The sequence below is a fragment of the Verticillium nonalfalfae genome (genome assembly GCF_003724135.2).
Source record: "Verticillium nonalfalfae strain VnAa140/NRRL 66861 chromosome Unknown scaffold_59, whole genome shotgun sequence".
Taxonomy (NCBI): domain Eukaryota; kingdom Fungi; phylum Ascomycota; class Sordariomycetes; order Glomerellales; family Plectosphaerellaceae; genus Verticillium; species Verticillium nonalfalfae.
This window is the reverse complement of record NW_021167284.1, coordinates 67995-84069: the sequence shown is the minus strand read 5'-3', so window position 1 is coordinate 84069 and position 16075 is coordinate 67995. Positions and strand designations below refer to the sequence as shown.

Sequence of the window (16075 nt, the reverse complement as noted above, 5' to 3'; positions counted from 1 at the left end):
AATGGCAGCGGGTGAGCGATGACGGCGAACAAATGGAAGCTGGAATAGACGTTGGCGAGCCGGGGGGGGGAAGAGACGGTGAAGAGCAAGACTCCGCCCTGACAGCCCTCATTAGGTTTGTTGGTGGGGGAAAAGCAATTGTCCGGCCTGTGTGGGTAGCGAATCACGATTAGGGCCCGTTTAGACAGGGCTCGACCGCTTTCTTCTCTGGGCATAGCGCCATCCTTGAGACTCTTGCTCCTCCACCGTTTGGCTGTCTCTGGCTTTCTGGCCCTCTGGCTCTCCGCCTCTCTTTCTTGCTGCCTACCTACGCAGGTTCCCCTGACGCCCAAAGCGACAGTTCCAGGTTGGGCATCGATGGCCTCTTTCAGCGTTGCTACCTGATGGTGCTCTCTGCCCTGCCCTGCCCTGCCCTGCTGGAACCCAAGCAATAGCACCGCTTGGTCACATCAGCCACTGTCTCTCCTGCCCCCCCGCGCGCCTCGCCATGGGCAATTGCTCATCCCCAGTCGCCAATCCGCTGTTATACTGCCCTGACGGCGCTCCAGGCGTCTGTCCGTCTGGTCTGATGGCGGATGGGTGACCTCACTGGCCAGACGAGGCTTGTGAATCATCCACATGGGGAAGGTCTCAAGATCTGTCTCGTGTTGTTTTGTTTGTGACTGTGATGGGAGAGCGCATACTCTCTCCCACAGCACACGGTCATGATCATGGTCATCGGACGAGGGTCACCACTGGTCTTGGGCACCAAGCAACCTTGCTGACCTTTCTGACACCAGGCCAGGATAGAAATGGCCATACTTAGGGTTCAGGACGCTGAACACAGAGCGCTTCGCGAGGAGGCACAGGCAGCAGGCAGTCGGTTCGGACTTCAGGCGCTGGCGTCGTCTCGACGCCAGTCTTGCTCCCCTGGAGTGGCAGCCACTCCTGTAGTCCTCGTACGCCCCGCTACAGCCACGCTGCGAACAGGCATCATCAGACGCCTTTATTCAACACCGCCAGAAGAATCATACCAGCGTGCAAACGCAAGCCGACAGTTCGATAGCCCCATCGCCAGCTGGGGAGCGACTGGCAACACGCATCGACTCACCTCACCGACAATCGACGGTACCCTTTCGTCCTGTAAAAAGACGGTGGCTGGTCGCTGCCCAACCGGAGAAATCCCCTAAATCTGCAAGAAGCCCACGGCCACCACTCAACAGCCCGACATCTCCGTCTCCCCTCTCCACTGTGCTTCATGGCCGCATATAGGCCGGCCCATCACCAGCTCTCACCACTCGTGGCCAACTGTCTCGTCTCCGCTGCGCGCCCGAACTCGAGTTTGCTGCTCTCGCGGGTCTCTGTTTTGTTCCCGAACCCGCGAGACGCGATTTGGCCCTGTCTTCCTTCATTTTCATGATCCACGCTTGCTCCGTCATGCCACCAACTGACCCTCGACGCGATACTCGGGTCATGTCGTGCCGCCCAACACGAGGCAGCGCGTTCGTTCGTCCTACCCGCCTCACAGGACGTCACGGACACTATAACAAACCTTAATAGGCCTGCGCCTTGCAAGGTCCCGCCATCTAATGTCGCGGCCGAAATAGAGACAGGTCATTCCTGATTGATCAGCATGCGCCCAGTCTCTGGTTCTGAAGGTACAATACAATGAACCAGCTAACATGGCGTGTCGACACGCTGAAGCTGGTGCGCTCTGCTCTGGCCATCTTTGCTGCACACTCGCTCTTCCTCTTCAAACCAGGGTGGGGAAGGGTCTATACGCTTACGGCCCAGCGACAGAGGCCACCCCCCCTGTTTCTGCTCCGCCGGCTCCTCATGGCGAAGACCTCACCACCAATCACCCAAGTGAGGCGGGCGACCTTTGCTACATCCACCACCCTCTCTTGACACTCGGCACCGCCTACGACGCTGCCTACCATCCCCGCCCACGCAAGAAGCCATCCCACGCGACGACGCAATCGCGGCCGTCTCGTCCCAACCCAGGCGCTTGGGCGTTGACGTCGCGCACCTGCTGTGTTTCACCTTTTTTATTTGCTTCTGGGGTGCGTAGATCAACAAGCCGACACCTCTTGATTCTTTCTCTGCCGCCAGTCATAGTCCCGTCTGTCTATCAGCCAGCCATTCCTTGATGGCATGCGGTTCGGGCCATGAGCCAGCCGGAAGCATCCCGTTTGCGACACGTTGACTTCCTAGCCTTGCTTGACCTCGACCTTCCGCTAGGTGCCTGGGGAACAACATTTGTCGTTGCCATTCTCGCGCGCGAGGCTCGGCTGCACAGGAGCTCGGCTGATCCAGGTACAACCCAAAAACATTGTTGCCCAACCGGACGTACGACATCTGTGTCAATTGGAGAGGCAGGATGCCGCTCATGGCCGCCTATTGCGACCTCCCTCCCCTTTCCCGCTTGATCGCTGGTCAGTCATTACGCCCTGAGGGACGCGTGGCTGGAGGGCGGGCTGAACTAAACCCACAGCACGAGCCGGCCTGCTCGGCAACCGTTCTCGCCGGTTGAAAGTAACAAAAGTCCTGAGCCATCATCGCCATGTCCGGATCGTTGGTCATCAAAGAGATTGGTCTTGCGTCATTATTCATGCGTCGTCTTGTTACCTGTCTAAAGGAGGGAGGGTCGCTCTGGCGGGCAGTTTGCACGCGTCGCTGCCGAGCATCAAAGCTTCCAACCGTCGAGATGCTCGGGCTCCCCTCTGGCTTGTCTGTCTTGCAAGAACCTTGTTAGCGCCTGGAGCAAGGTCCATCGCTGAATGAAGAGAAATCACCCACGACAAAGCAGACTTGATAATGGACATTCGACAAGGCTGATCCTGGCGGGGCATCTGAAGTCTTTGTCAACCCCTGACCCCTGGCTACGCCGCCTCTTTCTTTTCTTCTTGTCCAGTTTCCAAGGTCAGCGTTTCCCGAAAACAGACCCCCGGTGAGGATCCCTAGCCTCAATCGGGCACCGCAAGCGATGGGTTCCTAGCTCAATCTCAACCTCCGCGCACCCGGGTCGGTACAGCGGCAAACGAATTTTCGAGGGGCCCTGTCAGCAACGAATGTTGAGATGCATTGAGGTGTCTGGCAGTCGCATCGCTGACAGGCAACATGGAATGATTCAGTCATCGGCCATGATACCGATAATCAGTGCGTTCTTTCTGCTCAGCTTTCTGTCATAACAACCGCCTCGTTTGCCGTTGCATCCCGAGGCCTTCGTTTCAATGCCGGACTCCACCCTGAACGTCTGGAAGCCTTTCCGCCCTTCGATGGCCCCGCCCGGAGATTGGTACTTCAAGCAGAAGCAAGCACTACATCACTCGCTCCCAGCCCGCGACTCTACCATCGAGCTTTTGAGGTTCATTCTTACGAAGGTTTGCATTAGAATGGCGGGTTATCGCTCTAGTCAGGATTTTTGACGCCATGCCCTCGTACTATCAAGATACTCCGGCTCCCCGGCCGCAATGCGCCTCTGTTCCTCCCAGGCTGGATTCCTATCTCGGGATGTTGTCTCGGCTCACGGTCAGCACAGCTACATCGATAAAGCTTTTTTTTTCTGATTCAGCGTCTTCCACCGCCAGACTCTAGATGGCCAGAAACGAGAGCTGAAGTGGACTTCCGTCATGGGTTGGCGACTTCCCCGTCCATACAACAGGGGGCAATTATTGGCGGTGAAGCCAGGGGTCCGGGGTTCGGGCCTGACTGGGCTTGCTCGTCGCGCTCGATCCATCAATATTGACGCGACCGACAAACAGGCGTCAAAGATCTTCTTCAGACCCTGTTTCTTCCCACAAAAGCGAGGTCCTCAAGACCCTTCGTCCCATGTTTCAGCCCACTATGCGACGAACCAACGCGCGCGATGATGACTTCTTTCGCTCGTAAGTCATAACCAGATGGCGGTCGACCGGCTCCGGTGAGGTCTACCTATCGCTCGTCGTCACCGACATCTATGCGCGCAATTATGCGACAATAGAGCACCGAGGCTGCCGAAGCGCACTTCTCACACGCCCAAGAAGGAAGATTTTGATCTCTGAGCTAGGCTGGCCCTCACATTCGGGTTCGCAGAGTTTGGATCGCTCTGGCGAGCCTGGAACAAAAGACCGAGCTCTTGCCCTTGCGTTGTAGCGGCCCGGAAAGCGACATGATGCTAATGCGCCTGCGATGCGAAGGTAGTGAAACATGAGACTTCCAAGATCTCACGCATCGGTACCTGTTTGTTCGAGTGTTCTTGCCGATTGTCTCCTCTACCACGTTACACACTCCTTTGTCACCGGCCACAGGGCCTGGATTCATCGTCTGTCTTCTCCACCACGGTCACATTTGCCAGCCTTCCAGGATGGGCGAAAGCAACACACCTAAAGTTCTGATCCGCACCCCATTCTACTTTCTCACATTTTTCCTTTGACTCATCTATCCCGGCCCAGCAGGTTGGGTAGATTTGCTTCTTTGGTCCCACTTTTTGGCGCCTTTGTGCTGCTTGCCAGACGCCCGACCCAAGTTGGCGGTGAAGAAGGGCCCCTGGCCCGCGGGAGACGGGATCCCCCCGGCGCCCCCTTGAGGAGCCTTTCCTGATTTGATCCTTCTTGGCTTTACCTGCCTGGGAAGTTGTCGCCAGTGTCCAAGAGTGTAGCTAAAGCACAGGGAGCAACGCTGTAGTAGAGGGTCAGATGGCGTTTCCAGGCCGTGGGTTTCCCGAACTTGCCATCTTCCTCAGCCACTCGTCACGCCTCTGTGCGAAGCATCTGAAACCCCTGCTGCGGTACAGCCGCTGGACACACGTCGGGCATTAGCTCGATGCTTTTCCACACTATTTGGGCTTGGGGTCTCTTTTTCAGAGACACGTTGGACGAGAGGAGAGTTGTTTCAGAGGCGAGGGCACGTAGTAAAAGCAACAGGACAGAACAGCGGCATCCACTTCTCGTCCACTTCTCGTACGACTGCGTGCGTCATGACAGGGACTCGGGGGCGGAAGGGTTCTGACTTGACTCGGGATCATGCTCGTTTGATGGCTCTCCTAAAGCTTTGGGCGAAGATCACGGAGGGTCTAGACCGTCAACTGGATTTCGGGATCGACAGATCCTCCTCTGCGTGATGGATGAATGATGAATGGCCTTGAGGCTGGGGTCGTGATGGTGCCTGGACCTGGTCTCGTTCCAGTTCCTTGGTTCTTGGAGTCTTCATCAGTCTCTTCGCGCTTGTTTCGCGAGGAGTGGGGGTTTGTTTCTTCGTCGTAGCCAGACAAACACTTTAGGTTTGTGTCAGCGCTTTGGGATTTCCAAGAAGCCCAGAGGCACCGCAAGGGTGAGGCTGTTCAGCACCGGAGCCGTAGCAAGTGACCTGCCGCCTCGTGGTGCCCAACAGGCGCCCCGGCGTGCCTCGAGTCCCGTGGAAGAGGGCGGGGGGGCAATCTTTTGTGTTGACAGTTACCTCATGCCTCGTGTCATGGCCGCGAGCAACTAGACCGATCGATCCCTTCCTCCCTAGGTCTCTTCGGTGATGCGTCTGCTCCGTTCGCCGCATGGCAGATCTGTTGACGCGTCCGCCGCGCGCCGCACGTCTTCGCCACTTCCCCCAAAGCCCCGCGTGAGTGCAAGGCGATCTCTTGACGAGTGCTTGATCGGGCCTGTTTTGGCGTCACGTTTTGCCTCCTCCGCGCCGTGTCTCATGCGCTACGGCGGCTGACGCAACGTGTCGGCGTCATGTCATTCATTTTCCGGCCATGGCACGAGATGCGGGTGAGGGTGGGATGTGCGAGCTCGCTCGGCGAGACTGGACAGAGAGGGGCAGGGTGGCACGTCGGGGGCGGGTGTTCGAGGGTCGGGGAAGGAAGAGGGGCAGGGAATAATCGTCGGGTCGTGCTCGGCGAAATACAGGGCTTGCTTGGTTTGCCATCGGTGGACGATGTCTGTGTAGCGCGCGCCGTGCGTTCTGCGTCAAACTACGCGAGCGTGCGCTGGGGAAGGGCTCGGGGCCTGGTGCGATGCCGTGCCCGTCCTCTCAGGGCTGCAGATGGTGTTGTTGCCTTGGAGGGCAGTGTTCGGTCGTACTGTGAACCTGATGCTCGTGACAGAAAGACATGGACCGGGGAGGTGAATCATGGATGCGCACTTGTTTACTGAACATGCAGTGCTCTTTTCCTGGCGACGGCATGTCTGAGATGTGTCTCTGTCGTCCGCCCAATCTTGCACTTGGCCTACATGTGGTTGTCTGAGCATCAAGAGCTGCCGGTCCGCATGGAGGACGGGCGGCTGGACGAATCATCCAAGCGGAATCAACTCGAGATAGACTTGTTGAAGGTGGTCCTCGCTTGGTGTGAGACATGTATACGAGATGCGGTGAATGATGTTACGAGCCCGTGGTCATCGGATCCAGATATCAAGGTAGAATCATATAGAAAGTTCAGATCACGAGAGGCCGCACGTTCAAGGATGACGATCCGGTTTTGGCGAATCTGTTTGCGACCACCAGTGTTGGTCTGAGCTACTCACTTTTCCGATGTGATAGGAGCCTACGACGGAAGTTCAGAAGGGGACCATATCATAAGTGATAGTCATATGACAACAGGCAGACATCACACCAACTCAAGTATCAAGGAATCGAAGCTTTACCTCGCACCAATATGTTCGTGCGGTCGGAGTGAGGCTGCGAAGGGGCAGACAACCTACATGTTCATGCGTTCAGCAGTCAGCGCTTGAAACCGCAGCGTGATTTCATGTCAGTCGTTGGCGAGGTGCTTGCTCCCCTTCCAAGCAGACTATAAGACCGTCCTCTGGATTGAATGCGGGATCTTTGGAAACAAGTCGCACGTTCAAATCTGTATCGGACTAAGCTAGACAAGCAACACCAAAGTCCAAGACACAGTCTGAGACAAACCCATCAACGGGCACATGATGCACAAGAACCAACTCCCACGTCATCATGATGAAACACCACCGTTTCCCCTGCCGCCGGTGTATCTTGTTCAAGAAACAGTCATATGTTCTCCCTCTCCCATGTGCGCCTAGAGCCCCAGCCACCAACACAATCGCAGACGCTGTCTAGACGACGCCAGCGAGCTGCAGCAGTCTCTCGCCAGCCTTGAGGTTCGCGTACTCGTAGGCCTTGCTCTCGGGGGGGAACGTGCCGTTGGCGGCCCACATGTCGATGAGGGGCTGCATGGGCTCGAGCTCGTGGGACTTGAGCAGGTCGAGGGCCGTGGCCGTGAGGACGAAGTGACTGAAGCAACTGTTGAGCTGCTTCTCGAGGTTGATGTGGTAGAAGGGGTCGGTGAAGTGAGCCCAGTACAGATGGGCGTAGACGCGGAACATCTGGCGGAAGATGGTCTGGCAAACGTCGATGAAGTTCTTGGGGAAGCCCGAGCGCTTGCCGATCCAGTCGGGCTCGCCACCAGGGCTGGAGAGCTGGGACAGCGGCGTCGTGGTGATGGAGGGGTTGTGCGCAAAGGAGACGCCCGAAGGGTCCGTGGGGAAGATGGCGAGGTCGTCAATCTTGCCAGAGATCCAGCGCTGCATCAGTGTCATGTATTCGTGGGCCGGCAGTTCGACCGGCTCGCGGCGGCTGTTGAGCCAGGTGAAGGAGTGGTTGCTGTACGCTGTTAGGAAAAGACAAGATGCATTGCGGCTCGGCCAACGTACGCTCCGGCTGACATGCGAGGGCACGACGTCGCGTCGCAGACAGCTGTTCCGTCATCCTCCTTCTCATGGACGACTCGGACAAAGTTCCAGAGATTACGGTAGTGCTCAACGACTAGATCGAGTCAGTACAGTAGTCTCGTTTCTGTGGATTGCATGCGACAGCCGTACCTTGGTGTGCAATCCACTCGCCCTGCTCTACCGTCTTGGGTCGGGCACTCAACGTCATGAAGTTACCCTTGACGATGTGCTTTGCGTAAGTTGAGTTCAGCCATAGGGGCAGAGGACGGGGTAGTTGATATGAGTCGAGGATTTCTTGCCCGGTTGCTGTGGCCTTGGCGGCGTCGTCTAGGCCAACACTCTGGGAGAATGATGGTGATGGGGGCAGGGGCGGCACCTTGGGGGCCAAGCTGGATGAGGACTGGCTGCCCTGCGACAGAGTCGTCGGCGACTGAGGAATTCCGGCACTCGAGGAGGTCGGGCTTCTACTCTGGGGTCCCGACTTCTGCGATGCGCCGCCGCTGCGAAAGCGCGCATTACTGTTTGAAGCCGGATTAGTGTCTGGCTTTTGCGGCTAGACGGAGGGCGTATGTCAAAGCGCCAAGAATCATGTGAAAAACGAAGAATGAGAGGAAGCACGAGCTCAAGTGTATGAAGGCGCGCCTACAACTTGAACAAGTGGACGAAATGAAGAAGCCAGAGGGATTGGTGCCACGATGCAGGGGCGAAGAGGAAGCGGCGTTGAAAAGCTGAGGATGGGAGTATACAGCACGAGGGTGTCTCATCAGTCTCCTTGTGATCCAACGTTTGCAAAGTTGAGTTTGCTCAGGATAGAGACTGGAGCAACAACTTAACAGATGTTACAGCTGTGAGCATCTGACCCTGAGGCCGTGATCTGGACGGGGACTTCCACCGTGAACTAGACATGCGAATACGGAAGCGATGCCGAGGGAAGAGAGAGTGTCAATTCCCACTTTCCTCCAAAGCCGATGACTAGGAACAAAGGAAGGAAAATCGGTTGCGACTCGCAGATATCTCGTGATAAACCACACGATTGGGGCCTTGAGATAGGGTTGCGAGACCGAGTGATTGGTCTGGTCGAGTCGTGACCTTGATTGTCGGCGTCGACACCTTGTAGATTATTCTTCCAAGGTCGAAGACTGTTGAGTGTCAAGGAAACTGATGAAGCAACATCTAGGTCTCGTTCGAGCTCATATGCGATCGCAGGCTCCATGGTGTGCCCCGCAGTGGTGTAGTCCAGACAAGGATGGCGGACGCGAGGCGGTGTGGCATGATCTCGATCAGTGGACGTTGTAGATTTTTGCTGATTGCAACCAGTATTGACGGCATGTACTGTCGTACAGAGCCACTGAGTGAGGGCGCCATGTTGCGTTGGTCGTTGATCTGGCAAAGGGCGGCATGGCCCACCGGCCGGCCAGTGAGGGGTAAATTGATGCCCACACGCTTGTGTGGACAAGGCCAGTTTGACCGAAGCAAAGCTCAGACGCAGAGCGGGAGCCTGTGCTCTCGCTCGCGTGATAGAACCCAGATGGGTGAAGAATATGAGTGAAGTGTCGGCTGAGATGCCCGTCATGTAGATGACGAGTCATCGGAGTAGAACGTGCCGTAAGCCTGACCTAGCTCATGGCGAGCCGGCGTGGATGACAAGGTGAGCATGGATAGAAGAGAAGAGACTTGATCATAGCGAGGGGGTAACACGGACGAGTTTGGACACACCCGCGGCCGACCGTGTAGTTGAGTATGTCACTAGAGAGGCTGGGCCAAGCCAACCTTGTGTGACATGGTATAGCTTCAATACGACTCTGCATCGAGCCAGCGCACTAACAGCTGGGCGGGCACGTCGTCGCTTGAGGCCCAACAACGCCACTTGGCAACCTAGGTCGGAGAGGAGAGAGCTCACAACTCATACTCGAAAAGCCGAGGGAGCCGGAAACGTCGAGATGCGAGACCATGAAACAGAAAGATACCCGGTACTCACATTCCGGAAAAGAGGTTCGACATGGTGATGAGGCCAGCAGCGGGAAGCTAGCAGAGCAGCTACCAAGGGGCAAAGTATCCAAATGAGGGCCCGAGGTACAGCAGCTAAGGGTCGAATATGCCGCACGTGGCGCCGAGGGACCGTGGAGGTTGGGACGGAGTTGGAATAGAACGGTTGGATGAGCCTAGGGCCCTGCGTATCGTCAAGGAGATGTCGATGCCAGCGCACGTGTTGTCGTCGAGGGAACAGGTATATGTGGGAAAGGGGTGACAGAAACCTGAGGTGAGGTTGAACTTGGCTTGGGTCACTCCAGGCAAGAGAGGGAGCGGCGACATGCGCTAAACCGTATCGGTACAACGAAGCGAGGGGTCGTGAGCTGTGAAGCAAAGCCACATGGATGTGGCTCAAAGGCACTTGGTGCCAGCATTTTCGTTATGCATGGGCTTGTGACCATGATATGATGCCTTGTGAGCATGAGGCCTCGTGGGAACGAAGCCTCAATCCTATCCAAGGAAGACCACAGAGGCAGAAGCAAGTCCATGACAGAGATGAGAGACGGCCATCCCGCCAGGACTCATCGTGCCAGACCAGGCGCCTGCGTCTCCCATGTGGCTCGTGCAGCCTCACCTGGACCGTGCTCACGAGTTTCTGGAGCTTGAAGTCAATGCCGTCCATCCACTGACACCAATCAAGACGGTGCCAAGTAGCCTCGCGCTTTCTTCCCTTGCACCTTGAGCTCTGACCCGAACTCGCTTGCTGGCGACCTCTTGCAAACGCGACTGCCATCATCATCAAAATCTTTCCTTCCGCCGACGACAAGAACAAAACGAAGAGCTTTTCACACTCCAAGGACTATTTTCTCCTCCCATCATGTCCGACACGGAAGATCTTGCCGAGATCCCTGAGATCCCTGAGGACGGCGCCGACGACCTTTTCGGCGATTCTGACATTGGCGACAACGACATTCTCCCAGCGAGCGACCGCGAGCTTAACTCGGACGATGACGAGACGCCCGCGAGACGTGCCGACGCAGAGGACCACGACGATGATCATTTCCACTCCACGCAGAACAACGTCGTCGAGGACGCGCAGGTGTCCCGCCATCGTATCCCCCAGCCCAAGAACGGCCAGGTTCGTGCCTACTGCCTGTGCACTTGTTTTCTTTTTCCATCATGATGGTGGTCGCTGACGAAAAAAAAACCCCGAAAAACAGCTCTCGTCTTTCCGCGTCCCCAAATTCATCTCAGTGCACCCCGACCTGTACAGCCGCGACACGTTTGCGCCGACGGAGCGCGACGTGCAGAACGCCAAAGCCGACAACCCCAAGGCCGAGGTGCGCGTGCGGCGGGACGGGGCGACGGGCCAGCTGCAGAGCAACACGCTGATCCATCGGTGGAACGACGGGTCGCTGACCGTGTCGGTGGGCGACGAGCACTTTGAGATCCACACCAAGTCGCTGGCGCCGGCGGCGGGGACGGCGTACCGCGAGGTGCAGGACGCGCACTACTACGCGGCGGCGCCGAACCTCAGCAGCAACCACTACATGATGGTCGGGCACGTGGCGGAGCAGTACACGGTGCGGCCGGGCCAGGCGATGGAGGACGACGCGCTGGCCAAGCTGGCGGAGCGCATGGCGGCGGCGTCGCGCGGCGTGCACGAGGGCGACATGATCATCAAGACGACCAAGGACCCCATGCTGCAGATCAAGCAGGCCGAGCTCGCCGAGAAGGAGCGCATGAAGGCCCAGCGCCGCCGCGAGACGGCCGCCGCCAAGATGGACGGGCCCCAGCGCTACGGCCGCGGCGCCGGCGGCGGCCTGTCGATTGGCGATCTCGAGGGTGGCCGCAGGGGCGGTGCCGGGCGCAAGCGGGCCGGCGGCGGTGCGCGGGAGAAGAGGCGGAAGCCAGAGTACGACTCGGACGATGATCTCCCGTCGGGCGCGCGGCGCGTGGGCGACGACTACGATCTCGAGGACGACTTTATCGCCGGCAGCGACGAGGACATCAGCGAGGGCGCCGAGGAGGATGAGGAGGAGATCCTCGACGACGATGACGAGGAGGAGGAGGAGGCGCCGCGACGCAAGCGCCAGCGTACTGCCGACGCAGACGACGGCGGCCACGAGGCTTCAGGCCGAGCACGACGTCGCCAGGTGATTGACGATGAGGATGATGAGGATGAGGACTGAGCATAGGGGCGTGGCAGCAGGGCAGCAGGGCAGCGTGGCAGCGTGGCAGCGTGGCAGCGTGGCAGCAGCACGCCATGTACAGTGTATAGCACAGGAACGAAAAAAAGTTTAGGAGTCCAAGGAAGCGATCGGGGTGTTCTCGTGGTTTCGACAGCAAGTAGCTTGAGGTTTCCTCGTCTTCACGTCTGACGAGACGTTGCATTGGAAGCTCAAAGGCACGATAGTCCAGGCCGATGAGCGCTACAATTTGACGGGCATTTTCAATTCCTGCGAGCCTGGCTGCGCTAGCTCGTCCAGCAGACAGCGAGTAGCCACTGGCAGAAACGCAAACCCCAAGAGCCTAGGGTTTCTGGTCACTGTGCACTGTAAATACAAATGGGGGCAGAGCATCATCACATGTCGGCCATGGGAGGCTCAGCAGCCAAAGCGGGGCGGTGGGGGAAGCATGTGCTGTAGCTACAGTGCCTACCTACCTAGGTACCTAGTACAGTGCTGGCCTACCTAGGTACCTAGTACAGTACCCAAGGTACTACCATGTAGGTAGGAACCAACAGCAGCAGCAGCAATCGTCAACAGCCTTGGAATGATGCAGCACCAAGCCACCTCTCGCATCCTCGGCTTCCCAAGGGCCGCGATCCTCGCTCCTCGTCTGTTCACCTCTGCACAAACTGTCATTATCCATACCCGAGAGTCCTATCAGATGGTCGACGGCACACCTGCTATGCCATCATGGGGGTAGTCCTTACGTTGGTGTTTGACGTGGTGCGCTTCTGGCACAGAGTACGGCTCCCTTCTCGTCCCCTGCCCCTCCTCGATCCCCATGTCCTTGGCTCGCCGACCCTGTTGACCACCGACGCCAACTGACACTCTCCTACCTGCAGAAACTCAAGGAATGGTACGCGCGAAAGAGCCCCGTCGAACTCTGGCTCGACCTGCTCCGCAACGCCGAGGCCTTTGAGGACTGGGAAGAGGCCGCCCTCCACCTCGACAACCTCCTGGGGCTCGACCTCTGGCGCAACAACCCGACGTCCAAGTACTACGACTACCGCCTCATCCACGAACGCCTCAACTCCTTCCTCGAGGCCAACGAGGACGCCGACGTCAACCACCTCGTCAACCTGCTGCGCTCCGGCCTCGTCCGCAACCTCGGCAACATTAGCTCGCCAAAGCTCTACAACCGCGCCTTCGCCGGCACAAAGTACCTCATCGAAGAGTACGTCACCCACGTCGCCGAGGCCGTCGACGATGTGACGGCCCTGCCGACGACGCCGCCCGCCGTCGAGTCGCCGTCGCGCAGCGGCACCGGCAACACTGTCAACAGCACCAGCAGCAACGACAAGGGACGCCCCCCGACGGCGACCATCGTCAGCGCCGCCGCCGCAACGCTGACGAACCAGACCAAGCTCGACTTCATCCACGACACGCGCCAGGCCTTTGGCCGCAGCACCCTCGTCTTCCAGGGCGGCGCCATCTTCGGCCTCTGCCACCTCGGCGTCGCCAAGGCCCTGTTCCTGCGAGGGCTCCTGCCCCGCATCATCACCGGCACAGCCACCGGCGCCCTCATCGCCGCGCTCGTGGCCATCCATACCGAGGAGGAGCTGCCGGCCGTGCTCAGGGGCGACGGCATCGATCTGTCGGCCTTCTCCCCCAAGGCCGCGGCCGACGACGGGTCCGTCGCGAAGCAGTCGTTTGCGTCGCGGTGGCAGACGCTGCTGCGGAGGGGCAGGCGGTTCTGGAAGGAGGGCTACTTCCTCGACGTCAAGGTCCTCGAGGACTGTGTGCGGGCCAATGTTGGCGACCTGACCTTTGAGGAGGCCTATAACCGGAGCAAGCGCGTCTTGAACATCACCGTGGCCACGGCTGGCCAGGGCGGCGTGCCGACGCTGCTCAACTACCTGACGGCCCCGAATGTGGTATGTTATTGGCTGTGATGTCCAGACCGAGAACCTTTGTCTCTCTTTTCTGATACTGACACAGACAGCTCATCTGGACGGCAGCCGTGGCCTCCAATGCCTCATCAGCAAGCCTCTACGGCCACCGCGAGACGACGGTCCTCTGCAAGGACGCCCAGGGCCACATTGTCCCGTGGGCGCCCGCCAACACAATCGACTTTCGCCACTGGACGCACGTGTCCTACTCGGAGCGCGAGTCACCCCTGCTACGCATCGCCGAGCTCTTCAACGTCAACCACTTTATCGTCTCTCAGGCCCGGCCCTACCTCATCCCCTTTCTGCAGAGCGACATGCACGGGCCCTCGCTCCTCGAGACGCGCAGCAAGACAACCACGTCCGTCACGGCCTTTCTCGTCCGCATGGTCGGCCTCGAGCTTCGCCACCGCCTGCGCCAGCTCGACACGCTGCAGATGTTGCCGGCCAGCATCCGCCGCTTCCTCGTCGATGAGCGCGTCCCCGGCGCCGCCCTGACCCTCGTCCCCGAGGTCACGGCCGGCGACTTTGTGCGCCTGCTCGAGACGCCCACGCGCGAGACGCTCGACTACTGGATCCTCCGCGGCGAGCGCAGCGTCTGGCCCGCCGTCGCCGCGCTGCGCGTCCGTTGCGCTGTCGAGAACGAGCTCGACAGGTCCTACCAGAAGGTCAGGCGCTTCAAAGCTGGGGGCCTGCGGCGGAAGGGCTCCGTCGCCGGGCCGGGCAGCATGGAGAAGGAGGCTCTGGGCGGTGGGGGGAGGTAGCATGCGTAGCAATGCGAAACTTCCAGACGCAAGCGCTCGTTACCACAGAGTATACTGTGATATCCATGTCGAGGTATCTGATATGCGGACTGCCTGTGTGAGGCTCGTAGGGTCCTTTATCGTCGCCGCCCAGCGTCTCAACCTGGCAGTCGGTGTCTGTGAGTCTCGAAGACGTTGTCCTCTTGGCAGCCCAGCTAGGTTCGAATGCCGCCGCGGTGTGAGCGTCACATTGGCTTCGTACATGCTCACCCTAGAGTGCCGTTCGTGTCGACATTCGAAGAACCGGCGGCCTCGTGGCCAGCGCGACAGGTGCCGAGCCCACAGGCAAGTGTCGTCATGGCCTTATCCATCTACTCGGTGCTCGATCCCCTGTCACATGCATCAGATGTGCCCCTTACCACACTTCATAATGATATGCCTAACACTAAATGGCACCCGCAATGATGATAGCAAATTTATCATCATTAGCCGTGAGCATACTCATGGATCTATACAAGAAGGACATAGCCAAGATTACTATAGTAATGCCCATCTAAATTTCATAGTAGCCTGCTCATAATCGTGAATATTTTATTACTAGCTATGAGCATGCTGATAGAATAATACGAGAACAACATAGCTGAGGCTACTATAGTAATGCTCATCTATATTTTATAGTAGCCTGCTGATGACTATGAATATTCTATTACTAGCTATGAGCATACTCATAGAATAATATGAGAATAACATAGCTAAGATTACTATAGTAATGTTCACCCAGATTTCATAGTAACCTGCTAATGATTATAGATATTTTATTGTTAGCGATGAGCATGCTCACAGAATAATACGAGAACGACATAGCTGAGGCTACTATAGTAATGATCATCTATATTTCATAGTAGCTCGCTAATGATAGTAAATTTATTATCATTAGCTATGCGTATACCTATAGATCTGCATGCGAAGAACATAGCTGAGATCACTGTATCGATGATTATCTATATTCATCATGGTCTATTAACAAGGTTACTGCACTCAGCTTGAGGTCTACCTCTTCGAATATAATATCCATCTCGCTGGCTAATGTTGGCGCACGATCACAAACCAAGCCGAAATCGAGACGCATTGGTAAAGGTGCAGAGCCAGGGCCTAGAGCAACATCGAAACCGCTAGCTTGTGGTGGATTTGACGGGCCGTCTGGGCTGAGTTCGATCTCGAGATGCCACTCTTTTATGGGGCGTGCGGAAGCTCCTCCAGAGTCGTTGTGCGCACGACTTGTGGTTCCGATAGGTCCTTTTCAGACTTCAGTAACTAGCGTGTGCCCCTTGTTCATCCGTCTGAATATCTTGACGAGGATCATATACTTGACTCTGGTAAATGCCGGGTAACGCCACCATGAAGGCAACAATGGTGAATGGGCCCACACAGGCGCACATATGAGCCACGCAGACACTGAAAAGAAGTATATCGCTGAATGCTATGAAGAAACTCATCGAGAGGCTCAAAATCACCACCGAAATCCGGGATCCGACCAAAGATGGAATAGACACCTCGGCGCCGACAGAAGACGACCAGAACCATGACGTGACACAGCCACCCAT

The 16075-nt window shown here is 57.4% G+C and overlaps 3 protein-coding genes across 3 annotated transcripts; 2 read left to right on the top strand and 1 right to left on the bottom strand.

Annotated features, from left to right (window-relative positions):
* Positions 1-7025: 7025 nt before the first annotated feature.
* D7B24_007373 (uncharacterized protein) lies at positions 7026-9005 on the bottom strand (the record flags this gene model as incomplete). Its single annotated transcript, XM_028641483.1, has 4 exons — positions 7026-7572; positions 7623-7734; positions 7791-8193; positions 8982-9005. The coding sequence occupies 4 exons, from the start codon at positions 9003-9005 to the stop codon at positions 7026-7028; spliced, it is 1086 nt and encodes a 361-aa protein (XP_028494476.1).
* A 1483-nt stretch (positions 9006-10488) lies between these two features.
* On the top strand, positions 10489-11803 carry D7B24_007372 (uncharacterized protein; the record flags this gene model as incomplete). Its single annotated transcript, XM_028641482.1, has 2 exons — positions 10489-10749; positions 10832-11803. The coding sequence occupies 2 exons, from the start codon at positions 10489-10491 to the stop codon at positions 11801-11803; spliced, it is 1233 nt and encodes a 410-aa protein (XP_028494475.1).
* A 729-nt stretch (positions 11804-12532) lies between these two features.
* Positions 12533-14492, top strand: D7B24_007371 (uncharacterized protein; the record flags this gene model as incomplete). Its single annotated transcript, XM_028641481.1, has 3 exons — positions 12533-12583; positions 12685-13716; positions 13785-14492. 3 exons carry the CDS (start codon positions 12533-12535, stop codon positions 14490-14492), a joined length of 1791 nt encoding a protein of 596 aa, XP_028494474.1.
* Positions 14493-16075: the final 1583 nt, after the last annotated feature.